Source organism: Betta splendens, chromosome 4 (assembly GCF_900634795.4).
Source record: "Betta splendens chromosome 4, fBetSpl5.4, whole genome shotgun sequence".
Lineage (NCBI taxonomy): Eukaryota > Metazoa > Chordata > Actinopteri > Anabantiformes > Osphronemidae > Betta > Betta splendens.
The window spans coordinates 33,158,655-33,181,453 of record NC_040884.2 but is presented as its reverse complement, the minus strand read 5'-3'; the positions used below and the strand labels follow the sequence as shown (position 1 = coordinate 33,181,453).

The 22,799-nt window shown below is 39.3% G+C and overlaps 1 protein-coding gene across 1 annotated transcript; it reads left to right on the top strand.

Annotated features, from left to right (window-relative positions):
* Positions 1-2,663: 2,663 nt before the first annotated feature.
* On the top strand, positions 2,664-19,940 carry LOC114853012 (protein ECT2-like). Its single transcript, XM_055507737.1, has 14 exons — positions 2,664-2,843; positions 7,299-7,490; positions 7,624-7,692; positions 8,019-8,129; positions 8,913-9,009; positions 9,215-9,296; positions 9,408-9,486; positions 9,590-9,709; positions 10,361-10,499; positions 11,541-11,695; positions 13,851-13,958; positions 15,006-15,134; positions 16,137-16,727; positions 18,846-19,940. Exons 1-13 carry the CDS (start codon positions 2,664-2,666, stop codon positions 16,695-16,697), a joined length of 2,022 nt encoding a protein of 673 aa, XP_055363712.1. The 3' UTR covers positions 16,698-16,727; positions 18,846-19,940.
* Positions 19,941-22,799: the final 2,859 nt, after the last annotated feature.

The window sequence follows — 22,799 nt, the reverse complement described above, 5'->3', positions numbered from 1 at the left end:
ATAACACAAAACCTCCACACATGAACTCAAACTTCAGGACAATTTGCCAAGTCTACATGAGCAAAGGTGACTAAAGAGGAAGGCCTCACTCAAGGAGCATTCTGTTCCTGTCTAAGGCAAACACTATGTCACAGAGTCGTCAAGTCAGACAGTCAGACACTGTCTCACAGAGTGATCAAATCAGAACTAGGCTTCCTGCTCAAAAGATAACTGAGGACCCCTCTTGCTCAGAGGCTTGCAGCAACAAACTTGAACAATGCATAGAATGTTTAAGGATGTATATGATCAACACTTATAAATACAAACAGAAAACTGATGTGGCTTCCTACTGATTCGTTTTGTACTCACACGGCAAAAGAATGCTTAAACTTTATGCGTTCAGGGGACCCACATGGCAAAGGGACAGTTAGTTTCTTTACTATTTGAAGGCTGTTACTCCTACTCGACAGATTGAATGTTCACTAAGTGGTGTGCGTGTGTGTGTGTTCGTGTTCGTGTTCTGATGACCTCAGAACAGAAGTCGTTGCTCCAGAATCAACCAGGAGTACAACTGTCTATCCGGCAATCACAAAAGTCATTTCTTAAAAACTGGGTGATCATCACATAAATGCCTAATTTGAACTAATTTCTTGATCTAGCAAACATGTGTTAGTAGAGTTAGTTGCAAAAAAGCAATCTTCGTTGCTGTGTGCGTGCATGTCTGTGCGTGTTACCTACTTCCTCAGTGCTCGTTGTTGGTGCTTCACCGTCGCTCTCCTCCCGCTACAGTCAATCAGCCTGCTCAGCCCGTCTGCAACCCTTTGTTTGAGGACATTCACTCTGCCAGTGTCCCGTTTTCCCACGTCGAAAACACTGCTTGTTGTTTTGTTTAGATGGTTTAAAGCAACAGTTATGGGAGTAGTGTCCAAACTTGCCACAGCGATAGCACGTCACTGGTTCCTGTCTCAGATGGCCTTCAGCTTTCCCTCGACCTCCGTCCCAATTGAAATCCTTTTCTCTCCTCTTTGCTCCTGCAATTGCTTGCATCATGTTCAGGGAAGCCATGTGTAGCTCCTTTTATACCTTTTTGAATTGAATGTCCTTTCTCTGCTGTAGCATGAGCTAAGCGTGTCTTGGATCTCTGTGCAGCTCTGCCAGCCGGCAGAGGTCCCCCACACCCAACGTAGGTGCGTTGACCCTCAGCAGTAATATCTTTCTGCAGGCTGTTTGTAATGTGGTTGCACAGAGGAGTTTCCCAGGGGCTGGGAGTGTCTCCGAGGTTGGCTGGTTGTTGCAGGTCGCTGTAGATGTTGAATAAGGTGGTGTGATGGTGGATGACACTGGCTGTCCTGTGTGGGATGACACTACTGGGTCTGATGATGATGACGACACCAATGGCTGTCTTTGAGCTTGTCTACCAATTTGTGCTGGGTTTCTGGCTGGCTGATGACGTGGAGGACAAGAGTCAAGGTCAGGATCCACACTCAGCGCGTGCATTTCTGCAAAAGGATAAATAGAGGGAGGGGAAGATGCACATTGACGGAAATACGGTGGAGGCTGTTTTCCTCCATGAGAAGAAGCACTAATATTTTTCCCTCATCCAGGCAGGTCATTTACTGCCTGCTTCCTAGCCCTACTTTCTGTTTCCTTCTTCCACAACTCAAAACACTTTCTGTTACCCTCAATATACCATTTTACGCTGGTTCGGCCATATTTTCTTGTCATGTCTTTCATTATTGGACCATCCTAAAGAATTTGCTTAGTCTGGCCGGACCCCATCCTCTCTGGTGGTTACTCTCAAACCACCTGATGGTTCTGCAATGAAGTGTACACTTTCTAAACAATTTGCTTCAGGAACGTCTTCGAGAAGGGAATCGTTCTTCCATCCACCCCAGACTAGGAAGACCCACTCCCTAGATTTACGACCTCACAAATCTTCCTTCTGGTCTTTTCCGATTTTTTTCTTTTTTTCTTTGAATTTCTCTCACCAAGCGTCAGAAGTGTTGTTCTTTGGATCCCAGCGGTGATCGTTCCTGAGGCAAAGCAGTCAGTTCAGGCTGACCTGAAGAAATTGTTTCAGTCAGGACCGTCGTCAACTGCTTACTTCGCCCCGAACCGCCACTCAAGGGATCCTGCCGACAACTCCAAATTGTTGTGGAAAAAAAAAATAACCACGAAAGCTTCTGACGACTCAATGAAAAGAAGAATTCAAAAGATGTCTTTGCGTTTTATTTCTCCATATGCATGTAGAAAAATTAAAAAAGAAATGAAAAGAATAATATAAAATTTCCATCACAACCTCAGACTGGATGACGGGCAAGTCCACCTCTGAGTTCCCTGCCTCTGCTTCTTCAGTAGAAGGTGTGTCGAAGGGGTTGAGGAGATCCTCAAAGTACTCCTTCCACCAACCAAAAACATCTCCAGTCGAGGTCAAACAGCTCCCCACCCTCCTGAAAACAGTTGGTGAAGGACGGCTTTCCCCATACTGAGGTGCCGAACAGTTGCCAGAATCTCTTTGAGGCCGAGCAATAGTCCTCCTCCATGGCCTCCCCGAACTCCTCTCAGGCCAGAGTTTTTGCCTCCGCAACGGCACGGGCTGCAGCACGCTTGGCTGTCGGTACTCATCGGCTGCCTCGGGAGTCCCACAGGTTGACCAGACCTGGTAGGACTCCTTCTTTAGCATGATGGTGTCCCCTACCTCCGGCATCCACCACTGGGTTCAGGAATTACCACCACGCCAGGCACCGCAGACCCTGCGTCCAGAGCACCAAACGGCCACATGGACGATGGAGGCAGAGAACATGGTCCACTCAGATTTTGTCTCCAACCTCCCTCGGACTCTGGTCGAAGTTTCTCCCGGAAGTGTGAGTTAAAGGTCTGTCTGACAGAGGTTTCAGCCAGACCCTCACAATACGTTTGGGCCTGCCAAGTCGTTCCAGCCCTCCCTTCCTTGCCAGCGGATCCTACTCACTCATCAATTGACAGCCCCTCTCTTCACTCGAGTGTCCAAAACATATGGTCGAAGTTCAGGTGTGAAGTTCAGGTATCACTGTCGTTGCCCACGTGGGCATTGAAATCTCCTAGAAGACGATGGGGTCCCCAATTGGAGCGCTGTCCAACACTCCCTCCAGAGACCCCAAGAAGGCTGGGTACTCCACACTACCGTTTGGCCCGTAAGTACAAACAACATTGAGTGACCTGTCCACCGAAGGCCCCGACATAATAGGCCCGGCCACCAGGCGCTCGCATGCGAGCCCCAACCCCGGGCCTGGCTCCAGGCAACCGCTCTTATTCTGGCCCGTCACCGGCACCTATTTGCCTTGGGAGATTCTAACAGGGGCATTTAGCCCCTAAAACATAGCTCCCGGGGTTATTCGGGCACACAAACTCCTCCACCACGATAAGGCGGCAGGTTTAAGGAGGAGTGCCCTGATTCAGACTGCTGTAACTTAACAACAATGGTATGTGAGTCATACCCTCATTAAGATAACTGTATCTTAGCAACATTGGCATCAATAGGTTTCGAACATGGGGTTCAAGGCCGCTTTGCAATTGCTGGGGTCACCAGCATGTGGCCCAGCTATTCCAGGGACACCAGAGACTCCTTTATTGATTCCGACTCGGGCTAGATTGATTTTCATAGGATGAAGGCATTGTTTGCAGAGACATCCAAAAGATTGTAAGTACCAGTGGCTGGTTTTCCTTTGACAACTGTTGCAGCTGGACGTGCTGCGGAGTCAGCTCAGGTCTGTTTCTCCTAATTGTGCCAACCAGAGTCAATTTTCTTCAGAGGAGTTCTTCTGCCAAGAGGAATAATGTAAAAAAGTTGCCACTTGTGACGTGTGACGTGTGTCTTCGGAGTCCGCCTGTCAAGGTGATTGTGGCCCTAATATACAGTATACTGTCTTCATGAGAGGCATCTGTCCTAATTCTGAGCAAAAGACCAAATGGCCCGGGAGCTGCTGGGCTTGAGTGCACCTGCATAAGCTTCGGGACATTTATAAAGGGGTGCCAGAGTTTATTAGTTAGGAGTGGCTGCTGTATGTTTTAATCTATATGTATATTTTAAAGGGAGAGGTGTGTACTAAGGCCTCTAGAGGCTTTTGTGTAGTTGTATCTGGCTTGCTCATTAAATCAGCAAACCTATAGATGCTCTCATCATGTGCAGCAAAGCCAGGTTTGTTTGGGTAAACTTACAGCTCAAAACCGTGCATCAGCATAGCATGACTGTAGTGGAACATATGATAACGGTATCTTGAAAATACATATTGGTCTTGAAATTTCACTCATTGTGGAATTTTATTTCGTGCACAAATACAAATAAACACTTACAGGTGATAAGACAAAAAAATTGCCATTCACTGGCTGCATAAGATGCAGACAGACATCAAACAGCACTATTGGTAACTAAAAACTACATCTTATTGTTCTCTTGACCAAATCTGTGCAAAATATATAATTTTGTACAAAACTGATTTTTTCAAGTGTTAATGTTAGAATGAAAAAATATTTATTCAATTCATTTATACATTTATGTAATTAAAAAGAAATTAAAAAAATGTAGTTTGAATGGGAGGCAATTGGCCAAAAATGGCCAAGAGGTAGTTTTTAATTTTGTTTAAAAAAATTTAAAGATCTGAAGCTACAATTCAAAGATCTTAATAAATAGATAAAAGTCCACAACCCTTCATTTCTTTGGCAATAACGCAGATAATATGGTCAACAAAATTAACCTGGTAAAAGGATCTGAGACTCTGTAACTCTTAGGTTGCCCAAACCTTTACACAGTTCCACAATAATGTTTTTATTTTAACTTTTTGTTCAACTTAATAATATAATATAATAATATAAAGAAGTAACTAAGAACCAATGATTGCAGAAAATTTTTGTCTGCTGGAGTCCCTCTCCCAGTTACAGCCCTTAGTGTTCCCATCTCTACGGTTGTTTCAGCGGCTGCCGCTGTCACGCTCCTCCCCAATTTACACGCATAACATGTTCTCATTCTTGCTGGTGTTAAAGATGAACGCGTTTCTAATTTAACTGGTGACCAACTCCCCAATAAGCACTGGTTGCTCTTAGTTACACAAGCTTTTTGAAGAAGAGGAAAGCGAGTTAGCTGTCCCATTTGATGCCATGACAATGTTTTGTTGTCTGTATGCAATCTGAACAGTCTTTACAGTTTTACAAGGCGCAGTTTATCGTTCCTCGTAGTTTAGTTACGGAAGTAGCTAAAAGAGAACAAGGACTGAATGTCTGCTGTTAATTGCTACAATCTGCTGTCAATAAAATATAAAATGTTAAAATCTCTGCGTCCTGTCTTTTGATTCTTGTTTTGGGTTTAAACCTAATTGTTGAGTGTTCTCAAATATTGTGAATTACCAGAAAATTATTGGGATTCAATCCCGCTGTCACTGCAGCAAAATAACATTGAACTCACTGCCTTAACCATTGCACCACTGAGAGGTTGCTACTGATCTGACATCATTCTACAGTACGTCTCCCAGTGTTTTTCTTTTTCAATGTTCGTGTAAAATGGGTTCAAATGGCTCTTAGGGTGTTTTGGGTTGCTGACCCCTTGTTCTATTCCCTTTGCCCTGACTACCTTTCCTCTCCTTGCTACCATTCGACCACACTTATCCAGTCCGAACTACATTCCAATGTCTTGGCTATATATCGTGGTGGTATGTAGCGAGTCGATATCTTGTTCGCTCTTGGCATACAGCTTGATGTCATCCATATAGAGGAGGTGGCTCATGGTTGTGCTATATTGTAGTCGTAACCAGTCTTGATGATCTGGCTGAGGGAGTTCAGGCCTATGCAGAACAGCACCAGGGACAGAGCATCTCCGTATTTTATGTGCTGTACTTGATTGTTGTTTTCCACTTCCCCATTGAGCTCTGGATGAAGGTTCTTAGAGTCCTGTTGATCTTGTATAGTTCCAAGCATTCCATTATCCATGTGGGAGGCATTGAGTCATAGGCTTTGTTCTTGTCAATCCAAGCAGTGCATAGGTTTTCATGTCTGGTCTACAGTCTCGGGTTACTGCTTTTCTACCAGTAGCCAGTGTTAGTCCCCTGGTGTTACTATCAATTCCCCTCTGTGCACTGCTAATGTATTGAGCCATGTGCCTGCTCATGTTGGCTGCTATGATGCCTTACAGGAGCTTCCATGTCGTGTAGAGGCAGGTTATTGGGCGGTAGTTGTATGGGACTGCTCCTTTCTGGGGGTCCTTCGGGATCAGGACTGTTTGGTCTTCTGTCAACCCTTCAGGATTCATTTTTGCCACCAGGCACTCAAAGTTAGCTTCTTCAACCAGTAGGCACGGATCATGTCTGGGCCTGGTGCTGTCCAGTTATTAATCCCTGAGACCCTCTCTTGCATGTCTGTCATTGATGGTTACTGGATCTTGTTCAGGAAGGTTGCTGTGGTCTTTGATCTCATGTCCACCAGCCACTGGGCATGTGATGATGATGTACACATTGGATTGCTCAGTAGAGAACCTCCTGTTTATTGTCCTGGTACTTCTCTGGTGTATTTCTTTAGCTGGGATCTTAGCCACCAACCTTGGTTTCCATGGGGGATACGGCACCTTATGTCTTGTGTTGATCTTATAGCTAAGTATCTCAAGGATCACAGTTTCTGTGGTGTAAATCAGCTGATTGGTCTCAGTGATGGTCATAGGTATTGTTTGTAGTGCTGCATTCACATCTTATAGCAGACTTTCAGAAGGTGCTTCACTTATTCTTGGTAACCGGCTACGGGGGTTCCAGGTATCTATCTTAGCCTTAGATTTTCAATCTTAGGTCAGCTGCTCCTGCATTAAGCTCTGTTGTTTTTATTGGAGCTTGGAACCCAATTCTGATTGTGGGGAGGATGATCATATTTATCAAGGCCTTTTTTTGCCTAACCCCAACTCAGCACAAATGTGCTTTTATCAGATCCCAGTTTTTATACGGTTATTTATCCTTCACCTCTACTTTTCCTAACCTTACATAACTGAGGTGTGTCTAATCCTAACCATACCTTTTGTTTCTTTCCAGCTCCAATTATTGTAATAATTTCCACTAGGATTTTACTATACTGACATCTAGTTTTCTTTCTTATATTTTACAGTTTTAATCCTGATCCCCACAACTATAGGAATATTGGAAGTTTACCTGAGCCTGTGCCAACAAACCTAATATGTTTCTTTAATCCCATATATCAATCCTTCCTAACCCTAACCTTCTCTTGTCCATGAATGTCTTTATTCTTGTTTCAGTAGCCCACTTCACATCAGGTTGCCTTGGTTCCGCAACACCTGACCTTGTTGACCTGAGCAAGAGAGGTCTGTTAGCTTATTATTGTTGGCGTTGTACTTATTGTACATCTCTAATCTGTTTTTATTTGAAGCTTTTAAACTTCCACTGGAGAAGGAGGGTCAGGTAGGTGGACCCATCTTGGCCCAAGAAGAAATCAAGACAATATTTGGCAGCATTCCAGACATATATGAGGTCCACACCAGAATCAAGGTACAGTGTCTTAGTTATAATTTAACATCTGCTTATGTCATTAACCACAATTATAAATTTAAACATTGGGATGCTGTTAATTAACCTTTTTAGTAAATGTGTAATTTGTTTTTTTTTTTTACTTTTATTTTAGAATGACCTGGAGGATCTCCTGACAGACTGGCTAGAGGAAAGAAGTGTGGGGGATGTAATTCTCAAATATGTGAGTTCAAAAATTTTGTTGCTATTGTTCAGTATGTAATCTACATATTGTGAAGCTTTGCACTTGTAAAATTGTATGCGATGCTAAACCGCAACACTGACATCAGCTACAGAAGTTAGCCATTTATGGGTCATTAACAGATTCTTGTGTCCATTGATCATCTTGAGTTTACTGTAAAATTAGTAAATGCTTCATCACCAAAAAATCTAAACGGTGAGATAGCTTAAATTCCAGTTTTGTGTATTATGGAATCCATTACACAACTAGTAACTTATTTATCTAGATAATTCTCTTTAACACTAAACTGTTCTCATTTGTCTTTCTAGTCCAAAGAGTTGGTGAAGGCCTACCCACCCTTTGTCAACTTTTTTGAAATGAGCAAGGAAACTATTGTTCGGTGTGAGAGACAAAAACCTCGTTTTCATGCTTTTCTAAAGGTGTGATATTTGCATTACTGTTTTATGTTTGTGTGTCGGGACTTGAATTATGTATATATCTAATTTCTGAAAGAAATCTTACTTCTACTATACATAAATCATGACCCTTACTACACACTAAAGTACTTTTTAGCAAACCTGTCCAGTACATAACCAGTCCAGACATTTATTGGCGTTAAGTCATATCATTGCGTCAGCATATGTGAACTTGCTCAAAAACCTCCTGACACACTTCTTCTACATTACAAGCATGAAGATTTTCCTTGTCATATGGCACTTGTCAAGTAAAGTTGAAATTGTGTACTTTTTCTTGAACTTGTGAAGTTTTGCATGGAATTATGACGATAGAATCTGTCTACATCAGATATGGATAGTGACTTTGATCCGAGGTGCACTTTCAACTCTCCATCTGCTCTGTCTACACAGGGTTTTTAAAAAATAAAATTTTGAATATCAAGTATATGCTTAACATTTCCAATTTGCTTTAAATTTTAGATTTTCTTCATAGATGTTATAGAGTATAATAGGGTTTTGAGACCAAATGTTTCTTTATGGGTCATAACAGAAGTACATAAATCGTAGTCCTGGCAAAGCCTTTTTACTCGGCGCAGTTTTACCCAAAAGTGGTGACATTCTGACAATGTAATGTTTAGAAAATACTGTCTCTTGATGCTTCCTTCCTGATTTACATTCAAACACAAGCTGGAATTCATAATATAATACAAACCATGTCTTGGGGCTCCACATTTGTGTATTTTGTCACAAATGTTGTTTTTTTAACAGATTAACCAAGCTAAGCCAGAGTGTGGCAGACAGACACTAGTGGAACTGCTAATCAGACCAGTGCAGAGATTGCCTAGTGTGGCCCTTCTTCTCAACGGTAATAGACACATTCTGACATCTTTTTTTTTTTCCAAAATGTTCATGCAAAAAAGGGAACTTCACTAATTGCATACCTAATTTCCCCCATTTGTTTGACCTTTTAATCATTCCTCTTTCCTTTTCCTGGAGGCCTATCTGTAATCTTTTCTCTCTTCTTTTCATCTTTCTTCCTGTTTACATTCTACAATTTTCAACTTTTGCAGATATAAAGAAACATACATCAGATGACAACCCAGACAAGATAACTTTGGAGAAAGCAATAGAATCTCTGAAAGAAGTCATGCTGTGAGTTTGTTTGTGTGTTTGTTTGTCAGAACTATTATACATGTATATTTCGGAATGTCACACAAGATGAACAATCTCTTTGTTTTCTTCCTTTTCTCTTTCCCCCACTAGTCATATTAATGAAGACAAGAGAAAGACTGAAGGCCAGAAGCAGATCTTTGATGTTGTGTATGAAGTTGATGGTTGTCCTGTAAGTTTCAGCATTGCTGTAGATATACTTTTATTCTATTAGTATCTTAGCAGAGACTTTATTAATAATGCTTATTTTGTTATATTGTTTATTTTCTCTGCAGGCTAACTTGCTATCGTCCCATCGCAGTCTTGTTTATCGAGTAGAAACAATTGCACTAGGGGATCAGCCATGTGATCGCGGAGAACAAGTCACACTCTTCCTCTTTAATGACTGCCTGGAGGTAAGAACACATCTAAAAACTAACAAAGTTTTTGCCATTAGAACACAGTGGCCCTTCTTTAATTGCAATTTACTCTTAATGTGCAAGCGTACTCTGGACATGATATTCAACCACTTGTTGCCAAATTGCCCCTAAACTAAAAAGGTTTAGTTCATTAAAAAAGAGCTTTTTGTACAAATGTTTTTATTTCATTCTGCAAAAAATAAAATAAAATCATGACTTTTTCTGTATCACCCACAAATACCCACTAATGAAATACAGTTTTCATGCTAGCAAGTTGAAGAAACATGTTCTTGATTTGAAACTAAACCGCTATTACAAAACTGTATTCATACAGATTAGGGATAATTTAGATTTTGGTGGTAAAAGAAACATCAGATAATGATCAACAGTTAATGTATTTAAAAGGAAAAATACAGTCATTAAGTGTTTTGTTTATTATGTCAAACAAGTTTAAGGGGAGTGTCTGTTTCACATCTCCTCTATAGTCGTCCCAGTGTATGAATCTTTATATTCCCAATATATGATATGATTGACCATCTTTAAATGGCTAGCTAAATGTTTTGAGTTTCTGTGGCAATTGCCTTTTTTCATCTCTTATTTGGCTGTTTCATTTTATGTATGTTTTTGTTTGTCTATGGATCTTGACAGATTGCAAGAAAGCGACACAAGGTGATCAACACCTTCAAGAGTCCGCTTGGACAGACACGACCACCACCACCGCTGAAACATATTGCCTTGATGCCACTGTCTCAAATTAGAAGAGTGTTAGACCTGCAGGACACAGAGGGTAACGCAGCAAGTACTAATACTTGAATAGTGCTTTATACTTACCTCTCAGACAGGGTATGTGACAGCACATGGAGTCACTTTTAACTCTGTACTATATATTTGACCACAATGGTTTGATATCTAAAGGTCGGTTAAAACGGCATGGATGATGGATATATATATTTGCCAACAATAAAAGTAATATTTTGCTATGCAGTTCAGAATCAAAACGAAGGTAAAATTGTTCAACAAATGCCAATCTTATTAAAACCCCTCTCACTTGGCTCTTGATATAAGAATAGTGGTATTTCATACAAAATCAAATAATCTCTGACATGTCTTGACCTTGACCTGTCTTGTTTTACTGTTTAAACAATATGGCAAAAATGTCGTTATTTAGGTCTTAAGGTCATTTTTAGTATATCATTTTCAACAAAAATTGCAGTGGCCTAAGGTACCCTTTTTCTATTTGTAAACCATTTGAAGACTGGTTATTTACTGACCTATTTAGGAGTGAAAACCTGAACTGGGGGACAGTGTATGCCATCAGGGCCTGGCAGCAATGTTCCCTCTATCTTTTTCTTGTGTCTGAGCAAGCGCACAATCCCCGTGAGGGATACCTTGGACCACTGTGAGCAACATCAGACGTGTACACTGTGGTCACGTCAGCATTGCATATATCCATACGTTTGGTCAAACAATTATCTTTTTTGTAACTGCCTGCTCTGGCTGATCCTAAACTCTTTGACCCTCCCTCTGCCTCATATTCAATAAAGGCAATTACGTGCAATTTCATTATAAGTGGAGGTCCAAAAATATTGAGTAGATAAGGGAACTTTTGAAGACTGGAATATTTCGTTACCTACAAAACAAAACAATAGCTCCGATTACTGAAGCGAGTAACTGTCTGACTGACTACTCGTGTTTGGGAGTGAGAAATACCAGCGCAGAGTACGTAGAGTGGCGGCATTTTTCAGTTTTGTTCACTTCATTGAATTCTCCCCAAGTGGCTGATATCACTTTAACTTCTATTTTCTCCTCTCTTTCTTCCTTTTTTCAGATTGTGTTAATGCCTTCGCATTGGTTGTTCGCCCTCCAACAGAACAGGAGAATTTGTTGTTTAGTTTCCAACTGGTCGGAGAGGAAACTATTAAAAGCATTTGGCTGCGGACACTGTGCCGTCATGTTGCCAACACCATCTGTCGGGCTGATGCGGTAAGAAATACAAATACAGTAAGGGAAAAAATTATTTGAACCCCAGCTGATTTTGTAAGTTTGCCCACTAACAAAGAAATGATCAGTGTATAATTTCTGTGGTAGGTTTATTTAAACAGTGGGAGACAACAATGACAAAAAAAATCCAGAAAAATGCATATAAACAAAAAGTTATAAATGAATTTGAATTTCCATGAAGGAAATAAGTATTTGATCCCTTTGAAAAATGTGCTTTAGTACTTGTTGGCAAAACTTTTGTTGGCAATGACAGAGGTCAGCCATTTCTTTTAGTTGGCCACAAGGTTTGCACACATCTCAGGGGGGATTTTGGCCCACTCCTCTTTGCTGATCCTCTCCAAGTCATTAATGTTTCGTGGCTGATGTTTGGCAACTTGAATCTTTAGCTCCCTCCACAGATTTTCTTTGGGATTCAGGTCTGGAGACTGACTAGGCCACTCCATGACCTTAATATGCTTCTTCTTGAGCCAATCCTTTGTTGCCTTGGCCATATGTTTTGGATCATTGTCATGCTGGAACACCCAACCACGACCCATTTTCAATGCCCTGACTGAGGGAAGGAGGTTCTCACCCAACATTTGATGGTACATGGCCTCATCCATCCTCCCTTTGATGCGGTGCAATTGTCCTGTTCCCTTGCCAGAAAACACCCCCAAAGCATCCATATGATGGCGAGGACGGTGTTTTTGGAGTCATAGGCAGCATTCCTCCTCCTCCAAACACGGCAAGTTTAGTTGATGCCAAAGAGCTCAATTTTGGTCTCATCTGACCACAACTCTTTCACCCAGTCTTCCTCTGAATCAGTCAGATGTTCAGTGGCAAACCTCAAATAGGCCTGTAATTGGGCTTTCTTGAGCCGGGAACCTTGTGGGCACAGCTGATTTCAGTCCTTCACGGCGTAGTGTGTTACCAACTGTTTTTTTTAGTGACTATGGTCCCAGCTGCCTTGAGATCATTGACAAATTCCTCCCGAGTAGTTCTGGGATTATTCCTGACCGTTCTCATTATCATTGAACCTCCACGATGTAAGATCTTGCATGGAGCTCCAGACCGAGGGAGACTGGCAGTTAATTTATGTTTCTTCCATTTGCAAATAATTGCACCAACTGTTGTCACCTTCTCACCCAGCTGCTTGGCGATGGTCTTGTAGCCCATTCGAGCCTTGTGTAGGTCCACAATCTTGTCCCTGACATCCTTGGAAAGCTTTTTGATTTTGGCCATGGTAAAGAGTTTGGAATCTGGATTGATTGATTGCTTCTGTGGAAAGGTATTTTTTATACAGGTAACGAGCTAAGAGGGCTGCCAATGTCAGTTGCGTATGCCCGTGCCATCAAGGAAGAAAACGTAAAGTTGACTTCATCTTTTTATTATGGCAGCATCTGGACATTGTGTGTTTGTTAATTACTTATGATTTAATTCATATAACATTCCTTTTTTGTGCTGAGCACAATAAGATCCTGCCTTATATATCTGCATTTGCAGTATAAAACACAAGGTGGAGTTCTTGGTGTGACATTGATTGAATGAAAGGTTGCCCACTCTCCTTTTCATATTATTGATAAAGTTTTAATCTTTAAGTAATGATGCAATTAATCTCCAAGTCCTGCTCAGCCATGGTTGCCCATGGGTGTTGCATGATCACTGATTGAATGTTGTTGTCAAAGCAGTCTACTGCATTACAACACTGAGAGCAAGTGCATTAGAGTGTTTGCATGAGCATGTGTTCAAGTATGTGCAAATGTATTGCCTGTGATGTGCTGTCTGTGTGTGGGTATTCATAACCGAAGGAAAAAGTGAGTGATATGAGAGTAGTAGTAGGAATGAAAGAGTAGAAGAAATTGAAATAAAAAGTCTAATATCTATCAGACTACCTGTGGAGCCAGGGAGTAGATCTCCAGTTACAGTAAAGCATTTATGCAGAGCTAATCTGCAATGAAAAAAACTGATGTTCACCACTTTACATACAACGCGTTGTAGGCACAGGCCATTCAGTTGTTTTTCCTCACATACGATGGGCATGTACCACCAAAGCTCATATTCCGGTGTTATTAATCTCGGTTTTTGAGGCATGGTATAATGTGTTTAATAGCTCAGATAACATGAAAGTGCAGACTTATGCTGGTTCTGTTGTTATTAGGAGGACATGATTCAGTGTACAGACCCAGACTCACTTCAGGTCAGCACAAAGGATATGGACAGCACCTTAAGCAAAGCTTCAAGGGCCATTAAGAAGACTTCAAAGAAGGTAAATACAGAAGAATGAGTTTTATACAATAAACCTTCACAATGGATTGTTTTTTTTCTGGGATGAGGCATTATTTCATGCAACTTAAGAAATTGTGCTTAGTTTATTTTAGGGCCTGCCAGTAAATGTTGTTTTGTGACACCCCAAATTTAAAGTTTAGATATACACATCATTAATATTCATCAATATATTTTACTGCTCTGCTGCAGCTGTTTCATTGAGGTTTGGTAATACTCTATGTTAAGGAAGTACCCTTTAATTTAAATACAGGTGCTGGTTATATAATTAGAAGATCATCAAAAACTTTATTTAACTAATTACAGTCAAAACGAAACTTGTACATTAATTTGTGACATACAGACTGATATATTTCAAATGTTTATTTCTTTAATTGTGATGATTATAACTGAAAAATAATAATAACTCCAAATTCAATATCTCGGAAAATTTGAATATTATTACCAATACAATAAAGAAATCTTGACCTACTAATAACTATGAAAATTAAAGGTGTGAGCATGTACAACACTCAATACTTTGTTGTGGCTCCTGTTGCCTGATTTATTGCAGCAATGCGGTGTGGCATGGATGGAGTGGATTAGTCTGTGGCACTGCTCAGGTGTTATGAGAGCCCAAGTTGTTCTAATAGTGGCCTTTAGCTTTTTTGCATTGTGGGGTCTGGCATATCGCATCTTCCTCTTCATAATATCCCATATTTTCTATGATCACGGTTAAAGAAATAAACATTTGAAATACATCAGTCATTGTTGACAGGTTAATGTAATATACAAGTTACACTTTTCTAATTATATGTGTATCACCTATACACTATAATGGGGTCACAAAGTTCTTAATACAAATATAGAGGGGTTAGTGGTTTTAATGTTACTTAGGTAACAGCATTATAATTTGATTCTTACAAATTCTAATTACAGTCAGTTTTATTCACACAAGTGTAATTCTATGAAGTAAATTGAATTGCATGCACGTTATGCATCTATTAGGAACATGTTAATAACTTAAAGTCTTTGGATGTGCATTTGCTAGGTGACAAGGGCATTTTCTTTCACAAAGACCCCAAAGCGTGTGATACAGAGGGCGTTTCTGGCCAACAGCACGCCAGATGACAAAGCCCAGAGTCGTGAAAATCACATCAGTATCAGCTCCACACTTGCTGTAAGTCTATTTTCATTATCTGTCACTGACGTCTTTTTTTCCTACCATGTTGTAGCACAGTTTGCTTAGTATTTTTACACAAGAAAACTGCAACAATTTCTGATGAAATGGGATCAAATAAAGCCTAACTACTATTCCAGGTCCAACTTCATATACATACACCAGCCAAAACAGATCGAGTATACCTGTAGGTGTTCTTTCTCTATCTGTTTTAAAGAGGATGCATTGGGAGCAGGCTTGCCACAGTAAATATGGCTTGTACATACATTAATATATGACATTGATAGTCATATATACATATACCGTATTTTGTGTGCTATAAAGGACACCCAAATTTAAGCTGCAACCATAAGATTTTATTAAAAAAAAAATATATATATATATATATATATATTCCATAAATAGACAGCATTGTAATGTGACATAATTAGTCTGAAAGTTGATACACAAGGTTTTTGTAACTTTTAATTAAAAAGCGGTAAATGTTTCTTTCCGAACGGTGCCTGTAAAGAGGTTGGTTAAAAAAATTTAAAGTATATCAGCTTACAACAAAAGTAATTGATCACTGTCTACCACTGCCTTCTGCACATTAAAACCACTAAAGTCATCCTCTTCGGTGTCAGAATTAAATGACCTGACAATTACTTCGTCACACACTTTCTCTGTTGCTGTATCATTGCCCCGATGGAGATGCATTTTCAAATCGACTTGGCTTTCAATCAGACCTGTAAACATCTCAGTGGCATGAAGCTCGTAAACTGGTGAGGTCCACTTATTAGCCATACCGCTTAAGTTGCAGGGTTAGAAGCCTGTGACAAACATAGCAGCTTATATTCTAGAAATTACGGTGTGTGTGTGTGTGTGTGTGTGTGTGTGTGTGTGTGTGTGTGTGTGTGTGTGTATATATATATATATATATATATAGAGTTGTTATATTTATTTATTTATTTGTATTGACAAATTTATTTATGAATGTCATTGTGTCTTTTGTATGTACTGTAGATGTCTCGCTCTGCCTCAACATTCAGTGTAAGTGATTCTGGCAAAAGCAGTGCTGCAGTGGTGCAGCGCTCTAATTCTCTGGACCACCCTCCTGTCAGAGCCAGAGTCTGTATGCGTACTCCTTACACTCCAGCTCAACAGCTTGTTCTTAGTCCAGTTCCCTATTCTGCCACTGAGTCCACCCAAAAACTTGGCCCCAACTACCTACCGTACCCGAACCCTATTACTGGAGAAACCAAATCTGTCCAAAATACTTATTTACTGACCCAACCTGCTCTACCTACTGTGGTCTTCAGTACATCCCAACAGTCCACCTCAGAGTCCATTGCAGCAATTGAAACATACACTCCACTCCACTCCACCTATAAACATGCACTTCCAAAATCTAGCCAGCACATGTCTAGACATCTAACCTCAGCAGGGTTCCAGCCAAAGTCTGTGGCTCCTGTACCTTCGAATACCAGGGAGAGGACCTCTTCTGAAACGTGCAGAGATCCCAAAGTGTCAATGGACGCACACAAAGTCATCTTGACCAGCCCACGCAGGGAGACTCTGCTATAATTCATCACTAAGCTTTGTCTTGGGACTCATGTGAGCAAACATTATTGTCTAGTCTAAGTGGGGTTGCACCTAATTAAAGTCAACACTGGTGTGTTTATGATCCCAAATCAACTCCTTAGAATGTGTGCGTGCAAGCAAATATATTAAACTTTTTTTTTGCAAGTTTTTGCAACTAAATATTCATTTTAACTCTGAGATTAAGTAGTTATTGAAGGGGTTGATTTAAAATATTTGAATTACTGTAAATGTAAAATTGGAGAAGCGACGATTTGAAGGGTTGATTTGGAAAACCTGTTATGAATCACATGGGATGCTAATTGGTGTTTGGCACTGGGTGAACATAAAGACATGCTCTAATGTAAGAATTTTTTTCTGTCTGCTGTTGTATGTTGAATACAAGATAATTCCTGAACAATTACAATCAAATCAACTCTTTATAACCATCCAATATAAAACGTTTACTCTGTCATGAGTAACCTGATTAACAGAAATGTCAGTTAGGAGTAGGCTTGGCTACTCTACAGGTGAGGGTTGTGCTTACAGGCCAACACCTTGCAGGATGTTTGATGTTTTGTTTTGGATTCTTTTTGTGCAGTGACTGCCCCCTCTGCTTTAAGTCTTTTTTGCTTTGCACTACCACTGCACTACTGCCTGGTCTTGAGGTAGAGGACATAATGAAATGAAACTTGGCCCATAGCGAAATGGGCACTGGGGCAAGTAGACGGAAGTGAAGCAATGTCCACAAAAGCAGATGTCTGGGTAAATGTGTTAGTAATTGTCTATTGTAAATTAAATATATCCACTGCAACGCTATGTCTTGTGATTGTGTTAGTAACAATAGACTGTTAGAATTTGTACACTGCGTTTTCAGTTAACTGTGGATGATAGCAAGGTTAGATGGAAAAATTTTGTAGCTTTACTGAAGCTGGACTGACAATTGCTGTCACTGTGTGTTTACATACATCAAACTGTTTAGCCTATTATGTTATGGGCCAAATTACAAATTACTGACATTTTGTTTATATATTTGTCATCATATATTCATTATGGGAATTTTATTACTTTTCTGTGGCTGTTTGATGTATGTAGACACACCGAGAGACAGCAACCTCAAACTCTGTTTAGTAAACACAATGAGTATGGACCACATGAATAAGAATGTTGGTTTCTGTTAAGTTTCGGGAATTAAAAAAATATATTTTCCTGAGAAACACTGACATTTATATAATTACAGAATTGCAAAACTACTATTGCAATGGGTTGAAAATAACCTATATGAAAATGGCTCTAACCCCAGCTCAAATTTTTTATTGTGGCTAAACATTCACTTTTGGTGACTTCTCCTTCACGTGGATAGGTAAGGTATCGATAGGTTATTAGGTTATACAGAATCGACCTGTATAACCTAATACATATGCACAATTTTGCTAATACAAATTTCCCATAAAGGGGCAGATGAGAGAGTTGTCTTTTGTGGGATTTATTATAATAAATATATAATAAAAGGAAAATAAAAATCTTGGGGAAAGCAAATCAAAAACATGGATGTTGATCGTGCACATCAACAAACCAAAAACCAGCTGGGGAGATCAGTGCACACACCACAAAGGTGTGATGCAAAGAGCCCACGATCCTCAAGTTGCTTCTGCCTTTTAACCCCTTTCTCTGGCTCTGGTGGAATGTCTCTCTGCAGCAATGGAATTGTTTGCGCCACCTTATCTCGCTGTGAGTGAGAATGTTTGCTTTCTCACTTCTGCATCGTCATGTCTTGTTATCCAAAGGAAGGAACACCAAGCTTCCAAGACAAGATGCATTCGCTTTACCAGCCTTGGGTCTGGTGGGGAGTCAGATAGGATGGAGCCAGAGTCCGGGTGTAAAAGACAAACATATAGCACAAATTATTAGTCAGTCAAATAGAACATCAGATGTTTAAACTTAATGTACGTCAGGGCACGAGAGATTAGTTGTTTGTGTAAGAAAGTTCAGTTCAGTATTACACCTAACCAGCACATGACGACTGGGTTGGATAAGAAAAGGCACAAAGGCACAATTTTTCCATTACACTCTTCCACTAGGTAATACCAAGCTATGCTAAATATTTGGGTCCTTTATTATCTTTCTCATATTTTTCTCTATTTCATTTGACAGGCACACCATTCCCCGTCCATGGTCAACCTACCTTCCATGTTTGAGAGGAAGTACCACACATTCAGTCGCTCAACCACCCATCTTATCTGAGACACATTTCACCTTTCTAGCTGTGAGTGATGGAAGATGTAACTGGAAAGTCATGTGAAAATTATATAAGCAGCTGGTCCAACATAGCAAACTTGCATTTGTTTATACTGGAGCTCTTTACACACACTCCAAACACACGTAAGCAGACATTGATCTTTGTTTATAAGAAGTATTATCCACCCTCTAATAGGGCAGGCTGGTTGTTTTTTGTCTTCCTAAACACACCAAACCTCTAGGGAGCTTACTATCGTACTGAATGTATGTGTAAGGTGTGCAATTACCAGTGGTTGAGGTAAGGGTTGACTTACCCGTTAAAAAATTGAAGGATCGTTTCTCAATTAATTCTAGAGAAACTTTTTTTATATGAATAGGTTATTTGTTCAGATTGATCTTTTCTAACCAAAACCACAATATTACCTACAGACAAGGTAAACAAAACATATCATCTCCAAGATGGACTTCATGATCTTCCCATAGAAACATCAACTACCCCACTAAAAGTAGCATCTATGCTACTTTTAGTGGGGTAGTTGATGTTTCTATGCAGTAAAGATGTCTACTTCAACACACTGTCAAGCTCATAGTAGGTTTTATACACTAGTAGTTACACTTTCTGCATTCGCTGTGATGCCATTTTAATTGATATCAACTGACATTTAAGTTTTTATTGCAGTAGGATGTGCTTAATTTCACCTGATATGTCTTACTGTCTCTAACCCACCTTTCTAGTGTAAAATAATGAATTTGTAAAGCTTCTAATTAAACATTTTAAGAGATTTATTTTAAAAGATTAAAAGTACATAAAGTCCTCTTATCTTTCTATCCACTTTAAAGCAATTTACAATTGCTTTGTCTGGGTGTGAGGCACACATCAAAATGCAGCAGAGTATGTTCATTGTTGATTGTTTTATACCAGCCTTTTTCCCCACTTATGTATCTGTTTGTTCTTTTTCTTGAGTGTTAGTTGTCTGATACAGCTCTGTATTAAATGCACTTAAACATGTACCTTTTTTATTTAAGTTTTTTCTCTGCATACCTTCTTCGTGTGTACAATTAAAAAATAATTTCATTCCATAGTTCCACGTCTAGGGGAAGTTAGCTAAATATACCAAGTTTTGTCTGAAAATAAATTATTATTCATTTATTTTTTATGGAGTAACATTTTCTGTTGTGCATATTTGTGGTTGCCTGCAATTACAAACTAAAAGGGTTAATGTCGCCTCCGGGGTCTAATTTTCCTTTTGGACAATGACCACATACTGTACACTGCATCAGATGGCTTTGAAATGTTTTATTAACTTATACGCGGAGCCTCTACTTTTTTGTGATTTGCACAGTACTTTGAAGGGAGCCTAGCCTGTGAATTACTGGCTTTCTGCCAGTGTTACCCACAATAAACATTTTTTTTTTTCCTACCTTGCCTTAACCTAGACATCAACCTGAAAACTAGTCTTGAGAAAAAAATGAGAAGCTTTGTTCTAGAAATGGCTATAAAAATTAAAAAAAGTAGACTTTCGGGCCTCCTAATTACAACAGTAAAATTTAAATTGATTACTTCTAAGAGGACACTTTCACTGTAGCATTAGACTAGGCAACATGAACCTTCTGAGATCCACTGTAGCTGGCCTTTGAAAAGTCTATGAGTTTATTAACAGCTTAACATAAATGTGACAAAATTAAATTTTAGAAAGATTTTTAATTTGAAGCGTTGATCAAATTGTGTAGAATTGGCTTCCATGCGAGTGTGACAAGATAGAAATCTCTGTTAAGTCAGGAGAACATCAAGTCTGAATTCTGTCACGCTTAAAGGCATATGTCTCTGAAAAGTAAGTTGTGTCATGAAAATTGGATATTTTATTAGCCAAAATGTGCAAATATGTTTGATCTGTGTCCAGAGAAATAAGGAAAAAACTGCAGTATTATGTTTTGTTGCTGAAAATGGCCAAATGCCCTAATACGAACCTCCTAACCTTAAGTGATTGGAACGTACTTAATCCTGTGGGGCTGCAGGGTTACTCCACCAGTTCACAGACAAACGTTGGGATGTTGCTTGGCGTTTTTAACAAAAGGTTATATTTTGTGTGTTTAAATAAGAACATTGCTTCTAAGTCATTAGGCCAAAGATAGTAGAATCATATTATATTATCTGTCAACCTGTGACACATCTGAAGCTACTGGCTTCTTCTCTTCCTCTCAACGTTGAAAGTGACTATTACTTGTTAACCAAAAGACAATACAAAAGACGAGTTAAAACGTATGATCTGACAACACAGTAACAACAGACAAGGCCGCTCTAACGAGAACAGCTGCTGAAACTAACTTATCAAATGTAGACGTGCTATAAAAACCGCTAAATTTAACGTAACACCAAGACACAGTGGTCATAAGATGATCTGGTTTCCACTGTTCACAAACATTTTCTTTAAATATGTTAGATAAATCTTATGAAATAAGCCTAACAATGGTTGCTTGGTGCCCTAAAGGTTAAGCTCATGGCTTTGGCTTTTTTCTTGTTGCGGTGGCAGCGGGTGCGAATTCCATTAAAAGTTTTTTTTTTTTTTTTTTTTTTTTTTTTTTTTTTTTTTTTTTTTTGCTTATGTCACAGAATATTTGAGATTTTTTTTTATAAGCGAAGCTCAGCAAACAAGACTCCAAAGACAGGATGCAGAGGTTCAATATTTAATATTTTATTGACAAAAGATCATACTAACAGCAGAAGACTTATGCAGTCCTTATTTTGTTTTAGCTACTTCTGTATCCACAACAAGAGCAATGATCAAGCTGCGTCAGACTACGTCTTGTAAAACTCAAAAGCCTGTTTAGATCGTGAACAGACAACAAAAGATTGTCAATGCTGCATTGCATAGGACAGCTGACTCGCTTTTCCCTCCCAGGGCAGTTGATAATGATGTTAAACACGTCACACCACTTTATGCAAAGGAATAAATCAAAATTTCTCCCCAAAGAAGACATGTTTTTGGACAACCTCCTTTGAAAATTGGTGAAGTATTCCCATAATTGTAAATGTTCAGTGGTTAAAGTCAAAGGTTTAACATTGGTGTAACTTATTAATATCTAGTGTTCATGAATAAAGGCTGGGGCATGATATAACAGGTACAACAAGTGATTTTTTTTTAAAGTTTAGACAATAAAAACAAATGTTAAACTAATCTTCATAATCATACAAAAACATAAAAATGTTACTGAAGAGCCTTCTTGGACCAAGACATACTTGTACATAATGTATATATAGCCCGTATTTTGTTATTTCAAAGCCTACTGTACTACCTACAGTAGGCTTTATACTAGTATCTTTAAATAATTTTTGAATCCTTTTTAAAGTCGACAAAAAACTTCCCAAAACTATCAATAAATCAAAAGCTAAGTTCTTAGGCACCAATATTCTCTAGTAAATGAATAAATAAGACTTGACCTGAACAAATAAGGGTTTTGCTGATATTTGAACATGTTTTGCAGTACAACTACCATGGATATACATTTTATGTCTCTGGATAAACTTTAACGTAACATCAAATATCCGCTTTTATACTGTACCTTGAAAATTTTGGGAAATAAAGGTTTGGGCCCAAATTATTCAAAATGCACCAAAAATGTAGAAACTTGGAACATCTGTGACTTCATAACTATTAAACACTAGAAGTCCTACCGAGCAGTCTGTAGATGAAGTGCCATGCAGGTTTGAGGCAAAGCAAAACGTGGGGGGGGGGATAGTTACAATGAAAAGGAACTCATTCACTGAGGATACTTGCTTCTTTCATATTTGCCTTTGACTGGTTTAGAAATTAAGCTAAAAAGAAAGAAAGAGGGTCTGCCTGCAGCTTCAGTGTTAGGTGACATAGGCTA